Source organism: Asparagus officinalis, chromosome 5 (assembly GCF_001876935.1).
Source record: "Asparagus officinalis chromosome 5, Aspof.V1, whole genome shotgun sequence".
In the NCBI taxonomy this organism is placed as follows: domain Eukaryota; kingdom Viridiplantae; phylum Streptophyta; class Magnoliopsida; order Asparagales; family Asparagaceae; genus Asparagus; species Asparagus officinalis.
Genome location: NC_033798.1, coordinates 87,754,029 through 87,771,733, shown reverse-complemented (window position 1 = coordinate 87,771,733; position 17,705 = coordinate 87,754,029). Strand labels below are relative to the sequence as shown.

Genomic DNA, 17,705 nt, shown 5'->3' with positions numbered 1-17,705 from the left:
GCCCTGCCCCTGGGCTTCTTCTTCTTATCCTGCTTAGCAACCTTCGGCGTCTGCCCCCTCACCTTCCCCGCACGTGCCAGAGATCCGTGCACCTTCCCTGCATTGCAACAGGATCGACCCAATTTACGATAAATTTTGGGGGAAACAAAGAATCAAGAAACCTAGATCTGAATCTGATACGAGAAAATTTGAGGATCAGGGCTTTACCCATGGCTAGCTCTGCTGGTTTCGGGCGGCGAGGAGGAGCAAACCTTTTTGCGGGCGAAAATGAGGCTAAATAGGTCTCCGAACCCTAACAGGTGACGTTAATGGGTCGGGTCTACCTAAAATTTGGATCCTGTCGTGAATAACTTTGATTCGGGTTTATGATCTGACAACCCGTTCGGAGTTGGTAAGCGGGTCAGGTTCATATTTTTAAGTTAGCAGTAAAATTCATATTTTTCGCTAATTTTTGTCAAAGAAGAAATTTTATAAATAAACTTATTCATATTTTTTTTCTAAAAATAAACCCCCTAGAGTTTTTTTTTACAAAAATCGACCTATTTTATCTTAATCCGGTTCCTAAATAGTCGGGGTTGTCAACCCCGACTATTTAGGAGGTTGTAAACCCCCAATTATAACCCTAAACCCTAACCCTAAACCCTAACATTCTATGCACTAAATAGTCGGGGTTAGCAACCCCGACTATTTACAAACCGAATTAAGACAAAATGGGTCGATTTTTGTAAAAAGAAAAAACTCAAGGAGGTCTATTTTTAGAAAAAAAAATTATGAATGAGTTTGTTTAGATAATTTCTTCTTTTGTCAAACCTAGTTAGTGTTTTATGAAATCAGATTTAAAGTTAGTTTATGTAAAAGCCTACACGTTAGTGTTTTATCAAATCAGATTTAAATTTAGTTTATACAAAGTCTACATGTTTAGAATTCTGCAAACATAAATTCACAATCTGTGCGATGTGTCTATATTCTAGATTTTGATCGTGGTATTTCCTGCACATCAAAAATGCTTACAAGCCTACAACTCTCTTTGTTTAATTGGAAATTATCCTCTCCGTTGGTGCGCGAGAGCTAACAAGATGAATGTATTATTTTGGTGCAACGATGTTTCTTTGTGTGGATATTTTTTTTTTTTACCAGAATGTTAGAAGCATTCAGATAAACCCAACAGGTACAAATTTCAACCACGACTCATTTCTAATCAGCAGAGAACTTGACTTGAACACCATTCTTTCGTATGAAAGAGAGGTTTGAGAAAACAAATCATTTCTTGGGTTGAAGAAAAGAAATCACATTATGCCAAATCAAACTTATTTTGGTAGAAATCCTTACCTTATAGAAAAGGTTGCTAGACGGCTAGACCTTAAAGAAAAGGTTGCTAGAGCTGTCAGATTGAGATCGAGTTCAAATTTTACGAAGTTTAAGGTAGATAAGCGCTGCCAATAATAAGTGAGGATATAAATGAACATTTGGCCCACCCAAATTTATGGAAACCAAGTGAAAATCCTTCAACAGCGTTAAAAAATGAGCGAAAAAACGTTCCACCCTTTTCTTTAGACTCTGTTCGGTTATAAAACTTGTTTCTATAAAATTGTGAAAGTGGAGTTCTCCTGAGAAAACGGGCAAGAAAGCTAACAAAGTAGATTAAAATATTAGCCAAGTACCTTTTCTCCCCCAATTTTATTCCTATAAAGTTGGTTGGAACCTTTGGAAAGGGTGTTTTAGCATCATTTTCCTACTCCTCTTTCTTTTCTTTTCTTTTCTTTTCTTTTTTTTTAAGGAAAAGAACCAAACAACCACTTAACACAAAGTAGGGGAAACTGCAGGGTATTTAAAGTGCTAACTAGCCTTGAATATAACCGCGTTCTTTTGTTTTTCAGCACATATCTGAGCCCTCATAGCCTGAAGATACTTAAATACGTCCCGCTGGTTTCTGCTAACATGAAATAGGAAGCTTATAATTCCCCAACATCAAGGTGCAGGGTCATAATAATTCACACATGGAGAAACTAAAGGAACTCCCAGCTTTGTTGCCAAGTCGAGTGCCGCACAAATTTCATCAAGAAGCCATCTTTGTGCTCGATGAGTTTATTGCACAAAACGAGCAAGAGAGAGGCTGTACAAAACACAAATTTCATGCAAAGTTGCCAGCATATATCAGAAGCTCCAACGTGTAACATCACCCACACAGTATCAATATCACAGTTAATAGCGTTGAAATCTCCTAAAAAAACATTTACAACCAAAATGTATGTGCATTACCAAGTGAGACTCACTTCTTAGAACCCAAGCATCAACTGTAAGTAGTCTTTCCATGTCGATCATTCTTTTTCACCTGCAAATGTTCATTTAAGGGTTTTTAGACAGTTAATATATGTCTGTAACTCTGTTTACCAGTTTAAGAATTGGTTATCCAGCTTACCGGTTTAAACTTTCCTTGGAGATTGGAAACCCCAACAGGGCATTCTCCTTTTTCATCATAGTCCGCAAAATCCCCTTCAGACAGATCAATTTCATAAACTGTGCCACTTGTCTGCAATACAACAAAAAAGGGGGGGGGAGGGGGAGGGGGTCAGTCCCAGACTGTGAAAACCACATAAGGACTTGAGTTCAGTAATGTAAAACCATCATGAGAAATATACTAATCAAAGCCTTGCTTACACAGTACTAAAAGGTGTCACAGGTGTATGTTTATAATGCTATACACCAAGCAAATTGTGTAATTTACATGATAAATGAATATAAATAAAAAGTCAGGAGCCATAGTTTCCTACTGCACCTTAGCCAAATGATTCATAACAAAAAGGAAAGCTGCATCATCTAGATACAAAACTTCAATAACTCATGGACAAGAAGAGCCAGCTAGAAATAAATGATTGATGGTGTAGAACACATATACACAAACAAAATCATATATCCCAGAGCTCGTCCTCCCTTCCGCACCCCCTGCACACACATCCATGCAAGTGCACACACAAATTCCTCAAACCTCAGCACAGAATATGAGGCATGACTGCCTATGCATATGAATGTACATGCAAAACAAATAAAACGGAAAGGGGTCTTGACAAGAAACACAGCAAAGCAAATGTTCCACTAAGAAAATATCCCCACCAACAGAGACCAAATCTTCTGAGAATACCAGGGCATCAGAACAACGTATAGATTGACAAAAATAAGATCCAAACATGCACAAGGACAAAATTTTACATGTCAGTGAGTGCGGGTGCATGTCTACATGGACGGGGTGGATTGGAAGCTAATTATCCCATTCAAACTTACCGACAGGATACTAAGAAAACAACTAGATCAAACATTATCGAGTACAATGCCTAAAAATAATAAAGTCAAGTGAATATGAGTTTCTTACCCAGTGAAGTAGCACAAAAGGACAGTCGAATTCCATGTGCTTATATCTATAATTTGGGGGTCAACAACTTTTTGATCCAAACTTTTGTCTGAACTAAACATATAAAACAAAACCCTTAAAAGCACCAACTTATGTAAAGTTTCACAAACTCATGTTAACCTGAATAATTTGATGTTTTTTGGCAATTCATTTTGTACCCACTTGATGGACAGGGAGAAAAAAACTCAAACCACTTGAGTTTTAGTTTGACGCTCCAAACGATGTGGATGAACTTGAATAGAATGGATTTTGAATTTGATTTTCCTATGATTGATTTTGAACTTTAAGGATTTTTTTTCTTTTTCTATTATTTTAAATCTCCATTTCAGGATCAAATAGGAAATTCAAATATCCTTACAAACAAAAACAAACATAGAACTAGGGCAAACAATTTTACAAGGACTCCACAGGTAAAGATATTCTAAGACCGTAAACAGTAAGCCGAGCAATAATAAAAACTCAGTGAAGAGGAAAATCAGAGGCAAATAAAGTGTCTTTCAACAGCAATGATCCCCTTTTATTTCTTGGGCATACTACACTCACATCCACTTTCCGGAACTTTTTGGACAAGAGTTGGGTTTTTTTCAAGACATATTCTGTTCAGAATTACGGCTTTAAAGGGTTGTTTGCGTGTCTAGTTGAAAACTATAAATTCAGCCCACGTGTTTCAGCCGTGTCCCCCTACATTAACTTTTATAAATTTTCCGTGTCCCGTACACGTATCTGTATCCATGCAACAACTTAGGACTCAGCACATAAATTAAGTTTTTGACATATTATATATTTCTCCATGTCTTGTACGTCTCTTCATGTTTGGAGCATACTTCCAATTATCTGAGCCTAACCAACGTCAATAAAATTAGATATATACGGAAGAAAGTACTGCTCAAGTCATAGCTCAATTTGCTGTTGTTTGAACTCTATGGGTCCCCTGCTCTTAAGAAATACTACGTTAAAACATCATACTATTAAATTGATTCAAAAATTTATAATCAAATCAAAGTATCTTCAGAACACAACCCCCCCCCCCCCCAACCCCCAAAAACAAAAAAACTTAAAAAACACACACACACACGCGCGCACACACAAATACACAAAGGCCTGTTTGACAGATCCTTCGCTTTATCCTGTCTCTCCCAGCCCAGTTACCTTATATCATGATTCATGATCATGCAACTACTTAATGTCCTTGCAATTCCACGGTCAAGGGGGAGAGGTGACAGAAGTTTGTTGAAATCATAATGGTGGAGGGTGTACTGGCTGCAGACATGGCAGAGGATGGTATGTGAAATGAGGCTAAGACCCAGAAAAGGAGGAATCTAGCAATGATGACTTAGGGCCTGTTTGTTTCGCAAAAAATTACAGAAGGTGGGGGAAAGAAAATGAATTTTGATGTTTTTCTCTACTTTTTGATGTTTGGTTCGTCAAAATTCGGAAAGAAAGTGATGGAGAAAATGAGTTGTCATCATATTATTGGATGAGATGAGTAATTTTTGATGTTTTCCTTCACTTTCTTTATTTTTTGTTCTTTCTTGTGTTTGGTTCATTCTTAAAACTAAGAAAATAAATGAGAGAAAATGAGCTGTCATTATATTATTGGATGATGTGACCCATACTAAGGAAAATCAATTTCCTTGTTTTTTTTGGAGGAAAGGGATGGAAGGAAATTTTAATGAGATGTGATGAGTTGTCATCATATTATTGGATGATGTGAGTAATTTTTAAAGATGGTAGAAAATGAAGAAAAGTTGGGTGAGGTGAGTTAGATGAGTTGATTGATGTGACTCATTTCTTGTGTTTAGTTTATTTTTAAAAGTAAGAAATGAGATGTGATGGGATGAGTTGTCACAATATTATTGGGGAAAAGTAGAGAAAGTGAAGGAAAGTGGGTTAAAGAAAGTGGGGGAAAGTGAAAAAGTGAAGGAAAGTGGGTTTTGGATTCTGGGGGAAACGAAACAAACAGGCCCTTAGTGGTTGACAATACGAACTGTGTGGAATTTCAACTTCAATGTTGTGCATTGTACAAAACTGCAATTGATAAAATGGCATAAAAAGTAGGAAATGGCTAGCAAATGCATAAGTGCTATAGGATATTTCTCTATATACTAAAGTTAAAGGAGTTTGCACTGTAGCTAAACGCTGTAAATGATACAGTTTAATTCCTTACCTTAGCATTTTAAAAATAGGTAAGGTCTCGTTCATTATATATCTAATGTCTTCAAGTAACTTATAATTAAACTCATCCAATTGCGAAGGGTTTTTGCCTATACACCCATAATTTTAACGCAATTTAATTTAACCCCCACCCCGCCACCTACCTACGTACACACTGAAAAAGGATTTTTTTTACTCTAAACTCAGTTTTAATTTAGATACAAACCTCACTCAGTTCCACAATCATGCCTAAACCCATAATATTGCTCTGCCCAAACTTTCAATCCGATTTACTTTTAAACTCACACACTCCCAAAAAGTTTTTTGCCTATACCCAAAGTTTTACCGCTATTTATCTGCAAACTCATCCACTCAAACCTCCATTGAATTAATTTTACACCCTATTTGTATTTCAACAAATTAGTGGCGTAAGTTGCTATATTTTAAAAAAAAAGTGGTTGCATTGATGGTGAACTTTTCAAATACCCAAAAAAAAGGCTTTATTATTTTGTTGCAACATCACAAACAGTAGGTAAGTTTTTTTTCATAAACCCAAAGTTTTACTCTCGTTTATTTTAATTTCACCCTCATTTATTTTAATTTCACCCTTTTTCACTTCCAAAAAGATTTTTGTGCCGATCAGCCCAAAGTTTTGTCCTTTACTTTTAAAACCATTCATTCCCAAAAGCACTCATAGACCAAGAAAAAGTTCCACCTATTGATTTTAAACTCTTTATATTTTAGCAGTTTAGTATATGTTGTAAGGTGCTACGTTTTTTTCTAAGTGTTGACAAATACAGGGTACTTTTAACCAAATGCTTAAAACATTATTTCTTGAGCTTTTCTGGCACAAATTTAGTAGCATCACAAACTGTAGATTGGTCTTTTTGCCTAAAAACTAAAAGATGTACCCCGATTTATTTTTAAGCCATTCCATTTCCAGAAAGAATTTTTTGCCTACAACCCAAAGTTTTATCTCCATTTATTTGTAAACCCTTTAATTTTCAAAATCATTCTTAGACCCAAAAGTATTTCACAAAATTAGTTTTAAACTCTTATATTTCAAAAGTTTCATATCTAGGGTAAGTTGGCATATTTTTATTGTAACTTTCTATATTTTTGTGTCAAGTGGTATACATTGTATCTAAATTTTAAAATAAATGCTTAAACCATTATTTTTTGTCCCTCAAATATCGTAACATCGCACGGGTCAACTTTGCTCGTTATGCACTATGCAAAGAGAAATGTGTAATATCACTAAAATCAAATTACGAATATACTGAAAACCCTTTTTCGAAAATAAGATATGCTTGGATCTGAAAGGATGCCTAAACCTAAGAATTCAGATTGTTAGCATGTGAATTGCTTAATGGGTTAAAACTACTGAAGATATTAAAACAGGTATCCCCTTTCTATTGACTCTCTTCATTATGAGTAATTATTCAGCATTCATGACATAATACATTCAGAATATTGAAAAGAAAAAATATAATGAAATTTTGTGTAGTCCTTGAATAACATTATTGGATGCATAATATTATTTCTTTATTTCTCATACCTGCTATATGCTATTGGTAAATCAATTTTATTTTTTTCAAATATATTCTTAATGATAACAACTTATTTGTGGAATTTGCAATACTTAGTAAGCAACTAATTAGTAAGCAATACGATCTATGTTGTGTTTTCTTATGTTCTCTTATCAAAGGAGGTAACCAGATATTCCTTATACTTTGTCATGAGTAGGACAAAATGTTTAAAAGTGTATCTTTATGTGCAGTGACCAATGTCAAGCTCATGGTCCCTATCAACGTATATCGTTATCTTGTGACAAAAAGAGAATTTATTTTCTGAGTTTTGAGCATACTTCTCACATGATGGCAACATTGGAGGTTTTGAGCATACTTCTCACATGACGGCGACGTTGGAAACTTTATGGGTTTATATAATGCAATTTACCAAAGGTTAGGCTCAATTTGATCTTCTGCATTTACTTCACTGTATAAGGTAAGCTTGATCAGCTGCAATTTCTATGCATCACCCAAATTTGAAAAAGAATGGTCCACAACTTTGTGACATCATTCAGAACTCTGTGCATCGCTTATGCCATCATTCAAAGCTCTGTGTATCAGTCAGTTAGGATTAATTCAATTTTTGTGCACCTTTAAGGTTTCATGGCCAGGGCTTGATGTCAGGCACATGGTACTCATCAAAATTTGTTTGTTTTCTTCCAAAAAAAAGAAATGCTTTCAAGTTTTGAGCCTATATTTTAATTCATCATGACGATGTTGGAGATTGAGGTTAATAATAAACAGAAGCCCAAAGCTCAAAAATTTTAGAATAAACCCTTATGGGTTAACTTTCCCTATGATAATCTTTTTGGAATTTACACCATTTTACCTTTGAAATTTAATCCTTGTGAGAAGGGTTTTAACTCAAATCTTTCCGAAAGACGAAGCTTCAATATGCAACTCATGCATCAGGATTTTGGGTTCAGATCAAGTCAATATAAAGGTCGGGTCTTGATCGAATATGAATAAGCTAAACCCAATTGCAGCACAAATGTTGGATCTTGGTCCCAAGTCTTAACAATCCAAGCCATTCAAATGTTAAGCCCAAGTAAAGTTGAGTTCAACTCTGCATACTCTCATTTATATCCAAGGATAAAGTATAAAGGATCCCTCAAAAAAAATAAGAAGTCGACATACATTAATGCCGCCATCAATCCATGTTTCTCAACCCAAATGGATGGAAACAATAAATAGCACATAAACTAACACTGACAAAACATTGACAGACAAATTTTTCTAACGTTAATACGGATCAAATGCTGTCTATTTGCTCTTTACCAATAATATGGCTTAAATGCCATTAATTTTTGCTCCTTCCAAGTAATATGCCTTAAATACCAATTATTTGATTATTACAAACTACATGCATTAAAATATAAAATGTATTAGTGGAACTGACTAATTATTTTACATAAAAAAAATCAATGAACAGACATATCAATAGATTCAATACTATTGTACATAAACCATTATAAGAAAAAATAAAATTAAATTATACTTATCTTAAAGGTAAATAGTGGAACTGAATCTTGTCTTTTTGATGGATAAGCTTTTTATTTTTAAACTTGTTATTATTATTTTTTAGCTTTAATAAAATGGATTTCATTAGTTAATGTTAACTTTGTTATAATGAAATAAATCTGAGATAGATGAGGAAGATAGAGAGAAATTAATGGCATTTTAAGTCAAATCTATACTACTATGAAATAAACCAACTAGGGATAGTGCAAAGTTTGAATGAATGGTGGACATGTCCTCCCTTACATTTGCAACTGAAAGGGTAAAAATGTAATTTAACAAGTAATGATGGTTTATCTATTCTTTTCTATTCTTTTTTTTATTCTAGAATATTCTATGTTATTCAATACATGTAAATAAAATTGAATGCCACACACAAGTAACTATTATATTTTAATCTATAGAAAAACTGAAAAACCTAAATGTTGTGCATGTATCTATTCGACATCTATTTATACTAACTTATAAAGAACATAGAGAGGATAAGACCATTAATGTGGGATTTTAAGTTCAAATAATGAAGGTAAAATATAACTATCTCTTAGAAAACATTTGATCTTCACTTTTTCGCCCTATCTATTAAATGCAAACTCTCTAGAAATAAAATAAAACTATCATTTGTATTCTTAAAATACAAAATATTCAAAAGCGACATGTTTTCATATCACATGCATTTGCGTGAGAAAAATCTAGTTATTGCAAAAGAGTAAATATGGATGACTTAGGCTCTGTGACCTAGTTTAAAAGTAATCTTATATTAGTAGTATGGGTAGCTTTACAATTCATTTAACATAGTATGTTAGGAACAGTGTTTTCAAAGGCGCGAGCCTCATTGCGCCTCATGCGCCTTACGATGCGGGGTGGTGGAGAAGCGCCCCACATCACATCTGATGCAAATGCACCTTTTGTGTCTCGCGTACATCCTTACTTTGTGTAGGGTGCATGTAGTACATATCCTCATATAGTTTTGTTTGTTAACATTTCAATCGAGTCTTTATATCTGATATTCCATATCCCAAAAAACAAAATAAATCCATTAGCCCTTTTTAATAGCCTTCAATTGAGGATCATTACTAATCCTTTACTTGGATATTAGTCTTGATTTAACATTTGATTTATATTGGGTGTTAGCATTAGAAATTAAGGCATTATATTGTGATTTTGTAGTAAGATATTATTTAGGACAAATTTTCAAAACCGACCCTTTTGGGTTTTTAATTGCAAAAAACGACCGGTTTTGAAAATATTTACAAAAACCGACCTGTTTTCAGCCAGGGGCTGAAAACAGGTCGGTTTTTGTAATTTTTTTTGGGAAACTTCACGGGAGTTGAACTCCCGTGAAGTTTTTCTCATAACAAAACTTCACGGGAGTTGAACTCCCGTGAAGTTTGGGAAAATTTTTTTTAAAAACCGACCCAGTTTCAACCAACTGGGTCGGTTTTTATAAATAAGATTGAAATGGGTCGTTTTTTGCAATTAAAATCCCAAAGTGGTCGGTTTTGAAAATTTGTCCATATTATTTATCATGTAAATTCTAAAAACATGTTCTTTCGCGCTTGATTACATATTTTGACAAATTATGTGCGGTGTGCGCCTCGCATCACTCGGGCGTGCGCATTGCGTTGCGCCTTACGCATGTGCGCGTAAAGATGCTTTGCGCCCCGCTTTGCGCCTCGCGCATTGACAACACTGGTTAGGAATGAAGTGCAAATTCTGAAGGGAAAACATTTCTTAAAAACATGGAGGATTAAACAACAAGAAATATCTGATTTCGCATAATTAAGTATCCAAATGAACCCTAAATTTGCAATAGCGGGTGCCCTTGGGCACACGTCAGAAAGCTATTGATAAAAACCACTACTGTTTCCACCTATATACAGCCCCCAAAATCACAACCTCTCTGCCTTCATTTAAAGTTATTTAAGCCAACTGTCACAAACATACTACATGTCATAATCATAGTGCAGCCTAGCAGCATGAGCTATCAATGGAGGAAGATGATAGTGACAGTATTTACTCGCTATTTATGCACATATATTGTTATCTAACAAGAAAGACAAAAGGAGGTAAAGATTAAAAATTTAGAACTTACTAATCCTCGCTTGTTCATTATATATTCAATTATTATTATTATTATTATATATATATATATATATATATATATATATATATATACAGAGACGAGACAAAAGGAAAGAATATACTAAACCTGGGGTTAACACTTTATCACTTACTAGATACCAAGAATTCTTTAAACGCTCATAAGATGAGAATTAGTAATTACTCTTCTAAACTTCAATTTCTAGAAAGCAATTCTTATAAAAAAATCATATATAACATTCTTAGACTGAAAAGAGCAAAAGCGTTAAACTCTGAAAAAAACTTATGCAGAGGAATTCAGACGTCTCTCTCTCAAAATCAAAAAGACCTTTTAGCTTCCAATCCATATTCTCTCTCTCAAAATCAAAAGACCTTTTAGCTCCTAATCCATATTCTCTTCCTCAAGATCTCTCCTTTAACGGCTCTCTCAAAATCAAAATACCTTTTAGCTCCAATCAATATCAACATACCTGAAACAACAACCTGTCATTGAGAACGGAGCGACAAGGCTAATGACTCTAAGAGGCGATCGAAGTGAGAACTACATTTAGATCCCGAGGAAGAAGAATGGAAGGAAAGAGACTCATCATCAGTATGGAATCAGAACATTGGAGGTCTAGAGCTGTAGGTTTGAATCGATCGATGGGAAAGGAGTTTTTTCTATCTTGCACGAAGTCGTGGTGCGAAAGCAGTGATGAATGGGAGGGAGCAGTTTCACTAGGTTTGGAGGAGGTGCATCTTAAAAGTTAACGGGCATGTATGTAGGGTTAGTAATATGTTGTTGTGAGTATGTTTCTTTCTTTTACCTTTTTTTCCTTTGCTGACTTTGGTGTACTTGCTAGTTGCTACCACAGTTATATGTATATGGACACAAAATCATGGTTATATGTCATTCTATAATTATTTGTCTGAACTTATGAATTTTTTTATCGTTTTTTCCATACATATGCGACACCATATTAGAGATATGAAAGTTTTACTTATCTAATTCATGAACGAAGAGTATTTGTTATTCTTTGATCTCAGGTGTTGTCTGTGTTTCAAGGTTGAACAAAATTGTCCAGTCCCTACTTCATCAAGATAATAACCCAAAGGGAGGGGAGAGGAATGATTGTGTAAAGCCAAAGGGAGGAAGTGGGGAGGGAAGGAATCTGATGAATTAATTGTGTTTAGCTAGAAACTAGGGGAAGAGAGGGTACAATATGATTTGTGTTTGTTTAGAGTAGAGAATAAGAAGGGAGGGAAACTATTATGACAAACATAAATTAAGTCTAGGGATAGTATTGGATTTTAAAAAAATATCACGTAAAACTCAATCTTTCCCCTCCCAATGCGTCCACTTAGGATGGTTAAGAAAGTGAGCAAATTTGCTTCTTTTTAGCCCTCCCATCCCTTCCTCTCATTGACTAAAATTTGTGAACAAACAAAATTTTGAGGTGATTAACATTATAACCTTAAGCTACGCAGACTACCATAGTACCCTATAAAGTGATTGCAAGAAAGGAAGAATAGGAAAGGAAAAAAGAAAGATGTAATGTGTGCAGCAGATAGATAGATATCGCCCCCTCAAATCTAATTCTCAAAATTTTACGTTAGATATCAGCCTTCGACTAATTACAGTTTTGCAGCATCAACTAACACAAGGATGCTATGCTTTTGGCCATCATTTAGTACTCTAGAGATCATAATTCAGTGAATATTGTTAAGTAGATAGAGAATTATACACTTAGGAAAACAACAGATGTATGTCGTAACAAATACTATTAAAGGAAGAAAACTGTAAGAGTTAAAAAAAAAAAGCACTCACTGATTCAGCCTTCCAACCATTACTAAAAGAAAAACCAATCGGTTCAAAGCCCCTGCAATCAAACACCATCAAAGTAGAAAACTTTTCAGCCTGGCTCTGTTCAAGAGTCAGTGGTTGACCCTGTCCTGGAATCATCTGAATAGATCCCTCCCTCCCACACAATTTGCACTAGTAAGAAGTTAAACAATGTACTGTCAGTTGACAGAAGATGTAGACTAGTACTGCTCATCAAAAACAGATTTATATAACAACCTAATTCTGGAATTTGAACTCAGAAAAGTGGCATATAACAGTTTATGGCTCTAGTCAAATTCCATAAACAGCATAGCCAACATCATTTAATTGAGTAACTTATAGCATGCTTAAGACCTTTGGATCAGCATCCACTAGGATTATTATCCATTTGTGGATTATAGTCTATGTGGATTAAAATTTTAGGTGTTTGGTAAAGAGCATGGTCCATAATCCATGTCTTTTGCTAAAATGACAAAAATAAACCTTAAAAGCCGGAGGAGAGAAAGAAGAGGAAACAATTAGATGTAAAAATTGAGGGGCATTTTTGTGTTTTACATGGTCCAACAAGTGGATTATAATACACCAAAAAAATAAGCTAGGAATCCTAGATTATGTTTTCTCGAATATAATATAAAATAATCTACTCAACCAAACATGCAAAAGTGAGCTATAATCCACTTTGACCAAGTTGCCAAACATGCTCTTAGCTCTATGGGATCAACTGCTTTGCTACAGAGCGATATATACAGAAGGTCATATTAAGAGGTATCTATGTTAGAAACAGTGCATGAGTGACTCTTGGGTGTATCCATCTATAATAAATGACAAGCATATCCAACATCTAGGGAGCAAAATGCAAGAGGAGCCTCTTAGAGGACTTATTTAACTGCCAGTATCTGTAGCCATTATTAGAGTGATGACAAGGGATCCACAGGGTTTGGGAGCAATACAAACCTGTTATATATCCATTCTTCAACAAGTTTCATTAGTTCACTGAACCTGACAATACTCTTAACAGTCTAACCCAGTCACATATTAAGCTCTCAATGATACACAGGCACAGATTAGTCATTTCATAGTCTTTGTGAATGGACTTGAGTTCTTCTGACAAAATAAAAACTTTAGGGGGCTTGACGATGAGGGTGGAAAGTATGTAAAAACAGCTAAAGTAGGAAGGTTTGCTGAAACTTACCCCAAAATTTAATTTGAAAAGTGTCACAAAAAAAAAGAGAATATACATGCTCATTGCTATCGAAGAAATCAAGCTTTCTAAATTAAGTTAAGTATTAACAAATGCAAAACATTAAACTAACCCTATATAAAAACAATTGGTGAATAAAAGAACTATAAAAGAAGACACAAGGGAAAAATAGTATTAGGTGCACTAATCGAGCCTAGACAATTTGAAGTTTGAATATGTAAGCTTGTATTTCACTATAAAAGAAGAAAATCAAGATATATTTCAAACAGAACAGCAAGTGACACTACAAAATAACTGTTTGGCTCTATTAAGTTGCACATGACCTATATGTATAGTTTGATGTGGGTTTACAGAATTTAGGTTTCCTCCCTCTAACAACTACCTTCCAGGAGTGAGTTCTCCTAGGTGTCTAACGAAAAGAATTAGAGCCAACAACATGCTTCCAAGTTGCAAGCGAGAGGCGCAAATGATGACACCGACGTATCAATGCCCGCCAGGAAATAGACTAGCGCACGCTAGTCCGCGTTGACATTGGGACTTCAGGAGCACAGTGATGTGCTAAATTCTATTTAGTCCCACGGTCATTGTAGCCGTATGGGTAGTTTGATGTGGGTTTATTAAAGATTTAGGTATCCCCCTCTTAACACCTACATTTTAGGGGCTAGTTTTCCTGTCCATAACAATAACCGGCATATTAAGATCTGACCATACAACAAAGAATTTAAGATAGGCTAGATGAAAAGATGGGGGCAGAGAGATCTAAATGAGATAAATAAGCTCACAATTCACCCTAAACAAATAATCAGCATATCCAAGAATAGCCGTAGTTAATATCAGGCTATCAGCATGAATAATTTTAACGCGTTATTACTCTCCCAGACAACGGATCAGATGTGATTGAAAAGGAAACAAGAAAATCGAAGTTACATAGAAAGAACACAAACTGAAGCTAGATAAGATTGCAATTTAAGGGATAGAGGTCGTAGCCGATGAATTGGACTTAGCTCTTCAAACTGAGAATAAAATAATTAATGAAAAAAAAAACGAGACCGTCAAAAAAAACAACTAATCACACGAAAAATGAAAACAAACGAGAAACGAGAGATGGAGACCTTCTGCACGAGATTCGCAGTCGCCCGGCCGTTGGAGAGAGGAACGGTTTCAGAAAGCACGACGCAAGTCTCCTTCTGGCTGATCTCTCCGCAGTTCTCACACTTGACCTGATAAGAGTCACGAAATCTCGTCAAAGGTTATCGAAATCAGAGAGAAAGCCCTAGATTAAGCTCAACAGCGAGGAGGATGGAGCGGACCTTGAAGCGGTAGGGGAAGTTGGGATCATCGCAGCCCCCTAGAGGTTGGAGATTGGTGATGTTCTCGAGCTCACCCCAGATCGAGAGCAGATAGAACACCATTTTTTTGTGTGTGGGGATTTAGGAGGGATTTCGGAGAGTTAGGGTTTTTGATCTTGAAAGAGAGAATAAAAAGGATAAAGATTTCTTTGGAGGAAAGACGGACAGAATTGGAGGGAATCTGAGCAAGGTGACTACACTCCGCAGGTCGTGTATAAGAGTGCCACTAGAGCCACACCATCAACCGCACTCTCAACCATACTCCTACACTCTTTATAGTGCTAGTGGGTCATACATAATATTTTAAAAATATCATGTATGACCCACTAGCACTATAGAGAGTATAGAGATGTGATTGAGAGTGTGGTTCATGATGTGCCTCTAACATTATTTCGTCTATAATTAGGGGCTATTCGTTTCCAGAAAAAAAAAAGGGAAATCAAAGAATAGGAAACTTATTTCCTATAATAATTGTTTTGAGGTTGTTTGGTTGGTTTAAAAAAGAAGGAAATTATAGAATAGGAGATGAGATGAGATGAGTTGTCACCTTATTATTGGATGATGTGAGTGATTTTTTAAAAAAAATTATTTTGAGGTTGTTTGGTTGGTTAAAAAAATAAGGAAATGAATTGGAGGTATATTATTGGATGATGTTTTGAGGTTGTTTGTGTTTGGTTCATTTTTAAAAATAAGAAAATAGATGAGATGAGATGAGATGAGTTGGAGGTATATTATTGGATGATGTGACACATACTTAAGGAAATTAATTTTTTGTTTTTTTTTTTTTTAGGAAATGGATGGAAAGAAAGGTTTAATGAGATGAGATGAGTTGTCACAATATTATTGGATGATGTGTGTGATTTTTAAAAATGAGATAAGATGAGATGTGATGAGTTGGATGATATGACACATTTCTTGTGTTTGGTTTATTTTTAAAGGTAAGAAAGGAGATGAAATGAGATGAGTTTGATGATAAAAATAATTTTTTATTGAATGTTATGGGTGAGTTTTAGGGATGGAAATGGATAAAAATATCATTTTATTAATTTCCTTGTACCAATTTCCTTCTTTGATTTTAGGAAACCAACCAAACGGGCCCTTAGGGGAAAATGTGTGCATGCCCCAAAACAGAAGATTCATGTGCTGTAATCCTTCAACTTTTCTCCATGTGTTCAAATCTTAAAAATATGATATTTTGTGTTGTAATCCCTTCTAACAATTATTACATGCTAACTAAACTAAAATCCCCAAAATATCCTTATCTCTCTCCTCAATCCCTCAAATTTCAGTGCTCTCTCTCACCAGATCTCATCTCCTCTCTTTCTCTCCTCTCTCTCGCCTCTCTCTCTAAAACCAATGGCTTTCTCAAGCTCGTCGCTCTGGCCCTCGCTCTCCTCGCCGTCACCGCCTCCGTCCTGACCCTCGCCCTCCTCGCCGTCTCTGCCTCCACATTCTCTTAACCCAACCCAACACACCAACTGTGAAAAGCTTAAAAGGCATTATCATCTTTCTTGGGTTCAACTAAGCCTTTACTAATAAAGAGAAGGATCCAAGAAGGTAAACCAAATTTTACAACCAGCAAGGCATTACCCCAAAACTTTGCATTCAGCTACATAGCTTCTTGACGGAAAAAGAAAAACTAATACGACTATAATTCTTTAATTCTCTTTAGGTGCATATGCACATAAATTTAAAACTGAAGTAATCTAATTGAAAGAAAAGGATAACGAGAGACGAACAGAGCAACAAATGAGAGCAGTGACACGTGTTACAATCTCTGGTGCCATCCAACCCTCCCCTCGAAAGGAAATGACGTCGAGCACGCCGCTAAGGGCCTCATCAAAGTCCGAACATCGCCTCACCGGCGGAGAAGCGAGCGGTTGGGAGGTGACCGGAACGTGAGGAAAAGGATGCGGTCGTTGCAGGCGGCGACTGCAACCATCAAGCGGAGGCTATCTTGATTATGCAAGTAGATTTTTTTTATTTTTTGAGATTTAATTCTGATTTTTTCGGAGAAAGAGAAGGGAAAATGATATGAGAGGCTAAGGAGTGTGGACGTTTGTTTGGACTATTGTTAGTTCTAATTCACTGTGTGTTAGTTCTAACTCACCGCATGTTAGTTCTAGTTCTAATTTATGCATCTTGGGCTCTTGTGTTAGTTCTAATTCACCACATGTTAGTTCTTACTCATCGCATGTTAGTTCTAGTTCTAATTCATGGCTCTTGTATTAGCTCTAACTCACTGAGTGTTAATTCTAACGCATCGCGTGTTAGTTCTAGTTCTAACTTACGGGGAAAAAAAATAAGCATATACATTTGATGTAAATTGGGTGCAAAAGCAAACTCGGCTCAAGGATGAAGGGGAGAAACTGGAATCGAATCACGATACAGCGAATAGGATTTGGAGTATGTACTTCAATAAGATGCAATAAGATTCTTACAAAAGTGGCCAAGATTAACTTGAACACTTATTGGAGAAATTGGTTGGGTCCAAAAAGAAATCTGATATGCATGATTTTGTGATGCTTCAAATTCTTTACACAACTTACAATGATACTGATTCTAACTGCAACAATAAATGCAC

The 17,705-nt window shown here is 35.5% G+C and overlaps 1 protein-coding gene across 3 annotated transcripts; it reads right to left on the bottom strand.

Annotated features, from left to right (window-relative positions):
* Positions 2,009–15,315, bottom strand: LOC109840067 (UPF0587 protein C1orf123 homolog). Of its 3 annotated transcripts, none has more exons than XM_020408565.1 (6): positions 15,083–15,315; positions 14,885–14,992; positions 12,557–12,724; positions 2,420–2,530; positions 2,260–2,332; positions 2,009–2,113 (listed from the first exon to the last, which is right to left on the bottom strand). In XM_020408565.1, the coding sequence occupies exons 1-5, from the start codon at positions 15,182–15,184 to the stop codon at positions 2,291–2,293; spliced, it is 531 nt and encodes a 176-aa protein (XP_020264154.1). In that variant the 5' UTR covers positions 15,185–15,315; the 3' UTR covers positions 2,009–2,113; positions 2,260–2,290. The 3 variants fall into 3 exon arrangements, with proteins under 3 accessions (XP_020264154.1, XP_020264155.1, XP_020264153.1); XM_020408566.1 differs by having other exon boundaries at positions 2,274–2,332; XM_020408564.1 differs by lacking the exon at positions 2,009–2,113 and having other exon boundaries at positions 2,115–2,332.